Genomic DNA, 13,224 nt, shown 5'->3' on the forward strand with positions numbered 1-13,224 from the left:
TGGCTGTAAATTTGGGAAAAGCACCTGCAGTTCCTGGAGAGGGAGCCGTGTCCTTCAGCAGCCAAGGTGCCACCTAGCCCCGCGTGGGCATGGCACTAAATTAAGCAGGGGAGAGACGGGGAACGCAGTTTTTTCCTCCTCTCTTCTTTCAGGGCAGAGGAAGAGGATGCAGCCTGCAGCTTTGGAGCACAGGCACAGCGCTGAGGTCTCTGACTGACAAGGCTTCTGCTTTCCCCTTCTTGCAGGGCTCCTCCTACAGATGTTCTGAGCGCGGCTGCAGCCCAGCAACTTCTTCCTGCACCCAGGTAGGGAACGTGGGGAGCAAGCTGCAGAGGGAAGCGTGGGGCGGAGAGGAGGGAGCACAGGAGGAGGGTACCTGAAGTCGTGCCTCTAGAGAAGGCAGACAGCAGCAGGACGGGCAGCAGAGCTGCCTGCAGGCAGCCTAGCTGCAGGGTGACCGAGTTTATTCTTAGCCAGCCAGAGAGGAAAGGCTGTACCCAGCAGCAAGGCTTCGTCACCACACACTGGTGCCTGTCAGCTCGCCCTCCAGAGCCCCAGCCTCTCGCTGGCTGCATGTTCAGTGCCTGCTTGAGTAGCATTTCTTCTTCTCTCTACAGGTCTTGAAAGCTACAGCTCAGGTGCTTCTGGATCGGTCTTGTCGCCGACCTGCTGGCCCTACTATGAAGTCTCCTTGGCTTGCACTGATCCTGGCTGTGCTCGGTGCTGAGCTGCTCACCAGTCACTGCTCCACCATCAGGTCGACAAGGTTTAGAGGACGTGTGCAGCAGGAGAGAAAAAACATCAGACCAAACATCATCCTGGTGCTGACGGACGACCAGGACGTGGAGCTGGGTGAGGAGCTGCTGCTGGCTGCTTCGTGTCCCCGTGGGTCCCTCGCGACTGGGAAGTGCTCTAAGTGCAGAGGGGGAGCTGGTCCTGGGGCTGTGTCAGCATGTGGGGCAGGACTGGGACATCATTTAGCTGCATTCAGCACAGTTAGCTGCAGGCTGTAGGAGATGCATGCTCCCACGAGAGGCTTCAGCCACCAGCAGGAGAGGGCTTAAGAGCGCATGGGGACACAGGGACAGAGCTCGCATCAAAAGCCCTTTGTGGCTTTCCGTGGTACTTACAAATCTGAGCCTCGTGAGGTGAACCTTCCCCCCAGTGCTGTGTAGGCAAATCTGCCTTCTGCCTGTAGCTGCCACATGCAGGTGTCTCACCTGACATGTCCCTGCAGACCGACTGCAGCAGCTGACATGTCCCTGCCCCAACTGCTCTGGGGGCAGCAGCTGAGTGTTTCCGTGGGTCAGCAGCGCGTCTGGAGCCCCTCTGCTGGGGGTGCAGAAACAGGCTCCATTTGCTTGCAGGAGCACACAGTGTCTGAGCACAACTTGGCCACAGCAGCCAGCAGTGATTTTCACATACTTTTCTTAGGGTGGAAAAAGTTAAAATGCTTGGATGATGTTCCAGGAGGCCTTGGAATGTTTTCCATTAAGTCAGTTAGAAGGATATTAATGGTAGTTATGCATAGAACTGATTTTTGGGTCACTGCCCAAAGTGAGAATTCAAGGAGAGAAAGAAGATCATTTTAGGTTTCCCCCAAGCAAATAGTTTCGTTTTGGGGGTGGGAGGTAAGATCAAAAAGGTGAAAAATTGGCAGATCAATTTGAAATGCATTCTTGCATTCTTAGTGTGGGCTGTTGGTCTTTTCCTGCGGGACGTGGGTAGTGAGATTCTAAACAGAATGCCACAGGACACTGAGAAATCAAAATGCTTCACTCCTGAAAGCTCCTACCAGCACAGCTCAGTTGGTCTGCAGTCACAAACCTGCAAGCAGGAGACTGTAGGCAAGCAGTGGAGCAGATCTAAAAGCAGCCCTGTAGCTGTTGGTGGCTTTGTTTGCTCTGCTGCAATGATTCACATCCCAGCAGTGAGAACAGGTATGATAAGGCAGATTTGGGGGCTGAGAGCTCGAGGTGAGTTGTGCAGCAGAGCTCCAGGAGCAGGCTGTTGGATCTGAGTGCATCTTAGCTCTCTGGCTCCTCACTGTCCAGCCCCTGCTCTCTTCAGCCCTGCTGCACAAGCTGCAGCTGTCCTCGGCCCTGGCTCTGCAGCTCTCCCAGCAAGAATCTGCTGCTTCCCGATGGAATTGACCCGACAAGCCCACCGAAAGGGTCGGGTTGTGTCTTCCTTTCTGTGCTGCTGCTTTCTGCGGGGCACTGGGGAGAGCAGGTCAGCAGGTCTCTGAACAACGGCACCAACCTTCTGTCTTCAGTCTTGTGAGCAGTGACAGAGGAGGGAGAATCATAGAATCAACCAGGTTGGAAGAGACCTCCAAGATCATCCAGTCCAACCTATCACCCAGCCCTAGCCAGTCAACCAGACCATGGCACTAAGTGCCTCATCCAGTCTTTTCTTGAAGACCCCCAGGGACGGTGCCTCCACCACCTCCCTGGGCAGCCCATTCCAATGCCAATCACTCTCTCTGTGAAGAACTTCTTCCTAATATCCAACCTATACCTACCCTGGCACAACTTGAGACTGTCCTCCCTTGTTCTATTGGTGGTTGCCTGGGAGAAGAGGCCACCCCCCACCTGGCTACAATGCCCCTTCAAATAGTTGTAGACAGTAATAAGATCACCCCTGAGCCTCCTCTTCTGCAGGCTAAACAGGCCCAGCTCCCTCAACCTCTCCTCGTAGGATTTGTGCTCCAGGCCCCTCACCAGCTTTGTTGCCCTAAATGTGGTGAATGTGGTGAGCTGTTTTGTTCCCATGGAGGGCTTCTTTCTTTGGGAGCTGCTCGGGATGCTCCTGGTAGGAGGCAGCTGAGCCATGCTGGGGCATTGCATTCCCCCAGGGTGAGTGAAGATGCAGGTTTCCCTTTTCCATAGATCATCCCACAGGAAGCAGGAGGCAGCCCCAGGGCTCCCTGCTCTCTGTTATCCACACTTCTGCTGATCAATCACCCTGGGATTTGAAAAGCAAAGCCAAGCTGCCTTCCATGTGCGGATCAGCCCTCGCCCTCCAGCCAGGCCTGCTTGAAATCGGAAGTTTCCTAAAGGCCAGGGCAAGTTTTGCTGCCTGCCACAAACAGCAGAGTGGACTCTGCCACCCCAGGCGGCCAAGGTGCAGTGCTCTCAGTGTGGGTCTCTCTGCTGTTGTGTCCCCAGCACGAGTGCCTCCAGAAGCTGTTCTGAAAGAGTGCTTTGACATAAAAGCTTCCAGAGCACCTGAGCAGGCTGCAGGCTGGCAGGATTTGTCTCCAGAGCATGTAGGAGCACCGATCCAGGCTGCTGAGCTGCCTGAGTGCAGATGCTGTGCAGCTCTCCAGAGGGAAGCTCCAGCAGCCCAGGAGCGGGCACTGGGTCTGTGCCCAGGGCAGGGAGCCTGCACCACCTCCTCTGGACCTGCTCTGTCCCTGATCTCTGCATGCCGAGGAGGGCAGCAGAGCTGCTGCCTCATCCCACAAATTGCTTCACAGCTCCAGTCAGTTCCTCTCCATGCCAGCAGCGAGGGCACCACAACCCAGCTGGTGGATGCCAGCCTCAGCAGTGCAAAGCAGCCTGGCCCACACAGCAAACCCTTGGACCCAGGAGCTGGCAAAGGCCTGGTCGGGTTGCTCCTCTGCCCTGCTGCCCCTCACCACCATCCTGAGCAAATGGACAGCGTGCTTGAGGCACCAGCCCCTAGAGCTGCTATGCTCCTGCCTGGGGACAGCAGAGCACAGCACAACTCTTGTGGGTGGGAGAGACTTTTCAGATCATCCAGTCCAGCCCTGAACCCAGCAATGCCAGGGCACCACTAACCCATGTCTTTCAGCACCACATCTACACAGCTTTGAAACCCCTCCAGGGATGGAGACTCTACCTCTGCCCTGGGCAGCCTGGGCCAGGCCTTGATGACCTTTTTGGGGAAAAACAAACTTCCTAATATCCACCCTAGACATCTATGGGAAAGATGCATCAGAGACAACTCCATTTCTCTGTGCCCTTGCTCCCAGTCTGACTCAGTGAGATGCAGCTAAAGCACCCCTAAGCACAGCACCAGATGGGTACACCCCAGCAGGCACAGCTGGCCTGGCTTCCATCTGCACTGGGGCTAAAGAGCTGAAAACATGGGGGCTGTGCTGAGACCTGAGGGAGTCCATCACCCTCCTGGGGCTGTGTGCAGCTCAGATGGAGACGTGGGCCCCTCAATTCCAGAGAGATGTTGAGGTGCTGGAACAGGTCCAGAGAGGGGCAGCAAGGCTGGGGAGTGGCCTGGAGCACAGCCCTGTGAGGAGAGGCTGAGGGAGCTGGGGGGGTGCAGCCTGCAGCAGAGGAGGCTCAGGGCAGAGCTCATTGCTGTCTGCAGCTGCCTGAAGGGAGGCTGTAGCCAGGTGGGGGTTGGGCTCTGCTGCCAGGCAACCACCAATAGAACAAGGGGACACAGCCTCAAGCTGTGCCAGGGCAGGTCTAGGCTGGATGTTAGGAGGAAGTTGTTGGCAGAGAGAGTGATTGGCATTGAAATGGGCTGCTCAGGGAGGTGCTGGAGTCGCTGTCCCTGCAGGTGTTGAAGGCAAGCCTGGGTGGGGCACTTAGTGCCATGGTCTGGTTGATTGGCCAGGACTGGGTGCTAGGTTGGGCTGGATGAGCTTGGAGCTCTCTTCCAACCTGTTTGATTCCATGGTAACTCCAGCTGCCTCCTTCTAGAGGTAGTCACCCATGGCACACCTGCCTGGAGTCCACAGCAACTCTGAGATGTGTTATGAACCCTTGGCTGCCAAGCTTATGTCTTGAGATGTGAGAGCAGACAGGGAAGTGACACTGAATTTCTTGCCTGGTCAAACTTACTAACTTCTGTGCCCAAAGTGGCCTTTCATGGCTGCTGGGCTCCCCTCAGGTGCTCCCCAGTTGGCTGTGCAGAGGGAGTGTCCTGCTGCCAGGCAGCCCCAGCCCTGTGCCCTGCAGATGGTGGCCAGATGGCAGAGTCCAGGCTGCGAGCGGAGCTAACAGCAAAGCATTAGAGCTTCACTCAGCAGGTTTTATCTCCTGCTTCTGTTTTGTTTTCCAAATGAGGAAGTCCCACCTGCTTTGAAGTGCTTATTTCAGGATTTCCAAAGGGGCTAAATCCATTACTGGGGTCAGTAAGTGCATAGCTGGGGGGAGAATCCTGAGCAGCAGGTTTGCAGAAGCAGAGGGCTGAGCAGGCAGAGCAAAGAGGAAAGGCTCCAGCAGCTCCTCATGTGTGATGCACAGAGGCAGGAAAGCTCACACCAGCTCTGCTGCAGCTCCTGAGCAGAGCCCTGTCCGTCCGAGGAGCCACCAGCACCCCTCAGCAGGGCTCAGGATCAGAGCATGGCACCTTGAGCCCAGCAGAGCTGGGGCAGAACCAGACCAAAACAGAATAGAAACTCCAGAGGGAAAGGCACCTGAGGGCTGAGATAAGGACAGGCAGCAGCAGGCTGAGCTCTTCTGGCTTGTGCTCAACAACTCCACTCACCCAAATGGAGCCCTTTTGTGTTCAGGGGCCTGTGAGCTGCTCTCCTCCTATGTCTCTCTTGTCGTGGGGTTTGGGCTCAGGGAAGCACAAAGGCAGATGCTCTGCTTTCAGGGCTGCCTCTGCCTTTGCTTAACCAAATCACCTCGATGAGGCAGATTTCACCTGTGGCCCTAACTGCTTAGCCCCGAAGCAAACCATCCCCAGCTGTAGCTGAGACCTCCAGAGCTGAAGCTGAGGCTCCTGGGCAGTTCGTGGGTCACAGCCACGTGCCCACTGGGTCCCCTCCTTTGTTTTTAAGTGGCTTTCTGGTGACCCAGACGAGCCCAGGGAAACTTCTCAGCATAGCAGCAGCAGGTGTGGGTGTCAAACCCAAAGCCCTGACTGAGAGCTGGGAAAGAAACAGAGCTGCAGAAGGCTTTTTGCTGGAGCTCACAGCGCTGTGTCTGGGGCTGTCCTGGCAGGGTCCCTGCAGGTGATGAACAAAACCAGGCGGATCATGGAGCGCGGCGGAGCCTCCTTCGTCAACGCCTTCGTCACCACACCCATGTGCTGCCCCTCGCGCTCCTCCATGCTGACTGGCAAGTACGTGCACAACCACAACACCTACACCAACAACGAGAACTGCTCCTCCCCGTCCTGGCAGGCCTCCCACGAGCCGCGCACCTTCGCCGTCTACCTCAACAACACTGGCTACAGGACAGGTAAGGGGCGGCCAGCGGCTCTCCTCCACCTCGGGTAGGGGCTGGGAAGGACCTCTGGAGATCCCCTGCTCCATCTAGACCTGCAAAGGTCCCTTCCATCCCAAACCGTTCCTTTATGCTGTGGTTCCACGACAGATTCTCAGCAGTGGGTCTCAGGTTGCCTAGGAGGAAGCCTGGGGTTGTGCCAGGGGTTTGGGCTTGGACATGAGGAAACAGGAGTTACCTGTTGGACAGCGGCACAGGCTGCCCAGGCAGGTGGTGCAGTCCCCATCCCTACAGGTGTTCAAGAAACCTGGGGACACGGCTCAATGGCCGTGGTGGTGTTGGGTTGAGGTTGGACTGGATGATCTTAGAGGGCCTTTCCAGCCCACCCAGCTCCGTGATTTGATGTACTCTTGCCCCAGCCTGGGTTTGCAGAGCAGAGCTTTGGTGTTGTGGGCAGGGAGGGGAGCACTGCCTGTTGGTCCTCATCTAATGGCCACGGAAAGAAGCTCAGCAGTAACTGAGCAGAGGATCTCCACCTTCAGCTGTCCCAGGTGGGCTGTGAGTTGTTGGACAGTTACACCTAGTGCAAACCAGGAGCGTTTCAGTGGCATTGTGGGTCTGGACTGGCATTTGCAGCCGTGGTTATGGTCAGCATTGAGACCTGCTTGTGGACAGTTATGGAGGAAGATGCCAGGGACAGGCTGTTGCCAAAGACCTCACAAGAGGGAGGTGCTGGTCCTGGCAGTGAGCAGGGCTGAATAGTACAGTTGAAGCTCTGCCCCGGGGCCACATCTCATTTGCATTTGCTGCAAAGGAGCAGAAAGTTGCCTTTGGAAGGATTGTCCTGCTGGGCACCGGTGAGAGCTGATAGCTTCCTTGTAAATTCCTGGTGGTTTTCCGTGGCCAGGAGATCCCTTTCCTGTCTACAAAGAACTCTTCTTATGCCTCTCGCCCACACCTCAGCTGATCTGAAACCCAATTCATCTCTGCATCACCTGGCCCCTGACACCCGGTCTGGAGACACCTTAGGCTCCAGCCTGGCTTGCCCTGCTCAAGGTCCAGGAGCTGTGCGAGGTCATCAAGGGACATTTGTCCAGAAGCATCCTGCAGCTACAAAGAGTCCCCTTGACTGGGCGGGCAAGGCATAGAGCCTGGTGCCAGCCTGCTCCCCACGATGTCACTGGCAGAGGAGGGGTTGGTGCCTGTCAGCAGCTGAGGCCCAAGAACAAGCTGCTTTGAAAGCAGAGCAGGAGGGAGTCTCCACACTGCCTGCCTGTGCTGGTGCTCTCTGCTGCTGGACCCAACACCTCAGGCTTATCTGCCTGGTTGCCATCTTCTCCTCTCCATGCAGGCAGCTCGCTCTCTCCTTTTCCTTCTCTACCTGTGGCTTTGGAGAGCTTCTGCATCTTAAGAAAAAAAGAAAAGAGAAAGGAAAAGCCTCTCTGCCCAGAGGCAGACAGAGAGTGCATCAGCCCTAAAGCTGTCAGGGGCAGGAAGGGAGAAAGAGGACTGGGAATGAATGGCAACGCTGGCATGGAGCTGATCCTGACCAAAGCACACTGTCTGACCCTGCCGTAACACAGGCCCAGAACTGATGCTTGTAGGATGAAGCTATCCTCTAATTACCTCCAATTATTTTCCAAGAGGCAGCTGAGTTAACAGCAGATCCTGTAGTGCATTTCTCAAGGACAATGTTGCCTCATTAAAAACTCATCAAAGGCTCCCTGACCAGCTCCTAATCTGCACTTCACAGCTAGAAAGTTTAGTAAAACTGGGATGTCTCCCAAATACCTGAGAGGCAAGAGGAACTGGGAGTCAAAAAGGGGAGGAACTGGTCAGGCACTGGCACAGGCTGCCCAGGGAGGTGGTGGAGTCACCATCTCTGGGGGGATTCAAAGGTTCCAGGGATGTGGTGCTGAGGGATGTGCTTTGGTGGCAGTGGCTTAGCAGCAGAGGTGGGACTGAGAGCTCTGGGTGAGAGGATGGGCTTGGTCTCGAAGGTTTCTTCCAGCCTCAGCAGTTCTGTGAGTTTCTAATGACCGAGTCTGGTGCTAGATCCTGTCCCTTCGATGGGGAGGTCAGAGGTTTTCCGGCTGTTGGCTGGTTAAATGCTGTGCTTTCACTCATCCCTGGGGTACTGCTGAGGAGGGGCGGGCAGGCGATGTGCTTCCTCTGGAGACTGAGCCTGAGGATGTCTTGATCACCGCTTCTGGCACTCACTGCTTGTGGTCTGCAGCATTCCACTGGCCTCATCTGTGTGCTGCCCCATGCAGCCTTTAAAAACAGGCAAGGTGACAGGGCAGGGTCAAGGGCTGGCAAGGAGTGAGCAGGGAGTGGGTTGTGGTTTTCAGAGTGCTTCTGAAGTGAAAACAAAGATGCAGGAAGAGAGGACCCCAAGCATCCAGGCTCTTCCTTAGCTGGTATAAAAGGGGCTGGAGCATGAAATGTGGTTTAAGTATTTCAAGTAGCTGAAACTACCCTTACTTTTCAGAACCAGACTGCACTTGCAGTCAGACTGAGAACTGTATAAATAAAAGTGAAAGATGCTGAATATATTCAAGCAGCCCCCAAAAGAGAAACACGGAAGAGGGGGAAAGCTGCAGAGGATAGCAGGCAGGATTTCTAGTTCTGTGGTATCATGTGAAGTGAGAGTTTGCTTTGGTTCCTGGCCAGGGCCTCATCAAAACCCACAGCATGTTTGCCTGCTTATGCTTAAAGCAGAGATCTGTGCTATTAAATGTCACAGGAAAGCCTGCACCAGAGCTTTCAGCAAGTTTGCACATCCAAGTGCTCCAGTTAGGCAAATCTGGGCACAGCCTTCCCCGTGCTGCTATTTCATCCCTCCTCTTCTTGTGGCCAAAAGATAATCTGTAGCTCCAGAGCAGCATCCTGCTTTTTGGAGAGGGTGAGACTTGCTTAGTCTCAAAAGATGGAGCGGTTCTATCACATGGCAGCACACCAGCACCTGCAGTAGCAGGGCTGGGGGCCCTGAGTCCCCTCTGTGCAACTCCTGTGTTTCTAAGCGGTGTGGAGCTCACCTCACACGTGGGGCTGGCAGCTCGAGGTTTGCAGATGTGTGCCGAAGGGAAGGCACCAGTGAGACTCCAGACTCTGTCCAGGTACTGCTGTGTCCTCCTCATTTCTTCTTCTGGCTCCCCTTTTCCTACCCCGGTAGGTGGAGCAGTCTGCACTCAGTGTGCTCATCCCAGTTTTCTGGCCCTGCACCACACCTCAGGCTCTGCTCTGCACCTTCTTGCCCAGCCTGTCTGTGCTCAGGTCCCTCTCACCCTCCCTCCTGGGTGCAGACAGATCCTGTCCCTGTCCCACTGCTGATCCACAGCCAGCTCCTTTCCCAGCCCAGGCAGCAAATCTGCCCCTCACCCCCTCACTTGTCAGTCAGCTCCCTCCTCCTTCCTGCCATCCATGGCCTCTTCCTTGGTTGGTATGGCCAGGCCTGGGCCCCCAAGCCCCCAGCTGCTTCCCCTCCCCTCTCAGCTCCTTTTGTTTCTCCCCACACTCTGCCCTTGTCTGGTCACCTCTTGCCCTCTGCATTCCTGCCCATTTTCTCCACCACTTGCAGGTGGACAGGGAGTGAGGTCCCTTGGTCCCTGGGTCTCCAGCACACACTAACTGAAGGGATTTGTCTTTGGAAGTGAGCAAACTTTGGACAGTTTTCCACCAGGATGGTAAGAGAAGCCTCCTGGCAGTGACAGTGCTGCAGGCACAGAGCTTGGGAGCAGACTTGGGTAGTGCTCTTCAGATGGCATGCAGGATCCCTTGCCCATTGCCATGGCTCTCAGATGTGGCTGCTGTTCAGGCTAGGAAGTTTCAAGAGGTCCATCCTGAGGCAGCTATGCAGTGTGGAAAATTTCAGCCCAGGCAGAAGCAAGCTGTGAGCAGCTGAAAGCAGAGCTCTGTGAGCAGCAGTGTCTGAGCACAGGGCTGCTGGGAAGTGCTGCCATAAAGCTGCCTTTGTTAGAGCCATCCCCACTGCCCATGGCTGCATCCAGGCTGCCCAGAGCCTTCTGCATCTGCTGCCTTGTCAAGGCTTTACTGCGGCTGCTGCCGACAAGCGCAAACTGGCAGCGGCTGGGCGAGCCCCCCAGGGCAGAGAAGGGAAGAGCTGAGGTTGGCTGCTGGGAACTGCCAAACCAGGGTGACATTCTTGGCAGTGCCACCAGCTTCCTGCGTGACTTGGGGCTGGCTGAGGGCTAAGCTCTGTGTGCCTCAGTCTCCCCACTGTGCTCAGGGACAGGGCTGGTTCCATTTCCCGAGCAGTGCTGGCATCACTGCTGTGTGCCAGCCCTGCCCAGCTCCCAGCAGCGCTTTCCCAGCTGGGGCAGAGGATGTGGCCTGGCTGCTGCAGGCTCCTGTCTGGGCCACCGTGACTAAAGCTTCCTGCAGCACCTCCGAACATGCTTTGATCCATGGAGAGCAGAGATGTCCCACCAGTGGGTGTAGGCAGATCCACTCCTGGTGGCAGGAGCTGGGGACTCATTCCAGAGCTGTAAATGTGAGTCAGAGATGCTTGTAGGAAATACTAGGGGGGAAATACTGGGAGCTGTGGGAACCTGAGTCACTTTCAGCTGTTTGTATCATTTATATAATTGATATATTTATGTTCTGGCTTCAGACTCCAGAGCCCCCCCGGGTCAGCTGCTCCTTGTCCCACACCCCCGACAGCCCCTGGGTCTCCCAGTCCTGCTCGGCACTCGTTAGCTGATTGCCAAAGGAGACACGCAGGAACCTCATGGTGGGTTCCAAAGATGTGCACTTTGCAGCCCCTCCCGATGCCTGCACAGCTGCTCTGCAGGCCGGGGGGGGGGGGGGGGGTTGCATACCCCTAACCGAACAGGACAGGATTACTGGGGCCCGCCGGGCTGCTCCAGCGCGATTAAATGCACCAGCTCCTCCCGGGAGCAGTTAGCGGAGCTGCCAGCATGCGGATAAAGCGGTCTCATTGAAATGCAGAAGCTGGCATTTCCCTCTCCTGTTAGCCCTGGGGGGCCATTACAGGCTCTAACGCAAAGCTGTCCCCTGAAATGACATCGCTTTTTAATGAGGCGTTTACCCACCCGCTCGGTCTCCCTTGTACTCATTACAGGCAGAAATGGCTTCCCAAGTCCTGCAGCTGCTGGCTGCCAGCAGCTCCTGGGGCTCAGCACTCCCGGCCAGCACTGGGACCCGGGCAGTTCAGCAAGTGCTGGGCTACAGAGAAGTTAAGGATGTGGGCTGGCTCCACAAGCCAAGCTGCTGGAGACCCAGCAAGGACATCTGCACACGGCAGCGGCAGCTCCTGGGCTGCTCTGTGACACCTGCCACGGCACTTTAGCAGCTTGCAGTCCTCTGCCTGTCAAAACCCAAGCAGGACACCCGTTGTGATGAGCTGCCGGTTCTTAGTGGCCCCATGGCCACCACTGCGCTTTGCTTTGGCTCTGGTGATCAGAGAATCAGAGAATTGTTGCGGCTGGAAAAGCCCTCTAAGACCATCCAGTCCAACATCAACCCAGCACCACTGTGGCCCCAGGTGCCATGGCCACAGATTTCTTGAGCACCAGCAGAGTCAGTGACTCCACCACCTCCCTGGGCAGCCTACTCTTGTAGTGAAGAAATTGTTCCTAATCTCCAACCTAACCCTGCCCTGTCTCCATTCACAGCTTGAAAACCAAGCACTTGCTGCTACCTCTAGGCTCCAGTTCTGACTCACTTGCCCCATCCTGGACTCAGTGGTGCTCAGAAAATGCCAGGCTGGAAAAATGCCCTGGTGTTTCCCTCCCTCTGCCTAACTGCTCACATCCTCTTGAGCTCTTGCCTGGCAAACCAGTGGTGGCTGAAGCAATCTGGCTAATGGGATCTGTTATCAGGACTCCCACTGCCTCTGGTACCTCTGACATGGAGCTGCTTTCCTCTGCAGCAGGGAAACTCCTGTTCCTGCAAACTGTCACTCAGGGAGCTGCTCAGACCCTGACAGCTCCCAGATTACTGTGACGATAAAACCCTAACTCAGTGCCAGCACGGAGGTGAACAGGTCAGGCTGTCACTCTGCATCCTCATATGGTGCACTGAAAGGTGGGCTTCAGGGGGCTGAAGGGGAGCTAACAAAACATCATTGAAGTTGGGAGATTAAATCACCTGAAGCAAGGAAATTCCAGGTCGGACTGGCCCCTGCCAGCTCCAGACCTCCCTTTCCTGTCCTAAATGCAGTTTTATCTGCTCTCCTCCTGGTGCCCCAGGCTCACCTCTGCGTTTGCCGCTGGTGTCCTTTGCTCAGACAGTGCCTGGCTGTCAGCAGAGGGGAGGGAGAAGCTGGCTGCTCCAGAGGCAAGGCTGCCCCTGGGGGGCTCCTCAGTCCATGAAGGGACACTCCATGGGAACATTCAACTGGGGAGATGTAGGAAGTCTTCCTGCTCATCTGTGCCACAGTCTTTCAGAGCTTGGCTGCTCTGAGGCAGGTTTTCACAGCCACCTCTGGTCTTTGCAAGAGCACCATATCAAACCCAGAGACACCAGAGCTGCTGAGAGAGAAGGTCACCCAAGGGTTCAAAATGGGCAAAGCCCTTCCTTTCCCCTGGCCTTTTCCTTGGCAGTGCTGCACTCTTTGGCTAAGCTGTTCCACAGAGCAGAATGCAGCCTGAGCCAGCTGGGATGAAAACTCAGCAGCAGTGCCTAGGGCTTGGCAGGGCTGCACTTGGCAGAAGCCAGGTCTCAGCCTTAGTCCTGGTTGTGCTAGGGCCATCAAACCATCCTGCCTCATCCCCTGCCCTCTTGTTTACAGCTCCAAGGGCTCTGATCTCTCTGGGAGTCAGGCTGGCAGTAGAGCACCTCGAGATGTCCTGGGCCATGCAGTAGCAGCTACTGGTGGACGTGGGGTGGCATTCAGGAGGGCTGACCTCTGCTCTTGCTGCAGCCACAGCCTGTCCTTGATTTCACTTGGCCCAGCAATGCCTCCTCTCCCCCATCGCTCTCCCATCTTCTCCTCACTGCTGTCTGTCTCTGAATTCTCTCCCCCTTCTCCTCTCCTTGGCTTCCCTTCCCACAGTCCTCCAGCCTTTACTTT

General features: G+C 55.9%; 1 protein-coding gene across 10 annotated transcripts in view; it reads left to right on the forward strand.

The window, feature by feature from the left end:
• SULF1 (sulfatase 1) overlaps nucleotides 1-13,224 on the forward strand; it is a 107,628-nt gene that overhangs the window by 59,541 nt on the left and 34,863 nt on the right. For all 10 annotated transcript variants that reach the window (XM_064170747.1, XM_064170737.1, XM_064170738.1 and 7 more), the window contains 3 exons: nucleotides 246-305; nucleotides 618-852; nucleotides 5,943-6,182. In XM_064170747.1, coding sequence (XP_064026817.1) covers nucleotides 681-852; nucleotides 5,943-6,182 — 412 coding nt within the window. In that variant the 5' untranslated portion in view covers nucleotides 246-305; nucleotides 618-680. The remainder of the gene's footprint in view (nucleotides 1-245; nucleotides 306-617; nucleotides 853-5,942; nucleotides 6,183-13,224) is intronic.

This window comes from Pogoniulus pusillus, chromosome 34, assembly GCF_015220805.1.
Source record: "Pogoniulus pusillus isolate bPogPus1 chromosome 34, bPogPus1.pri, whole genome shotgun sequence".
In the NCBI taxonomy this organism is placed as follows: domain Eukaryota; kingdom Metazoa; phylum Chordata; class Aves; order Piciformes; family Lybiidae; genus Pogoniulus; species Pogoniulus pusillus.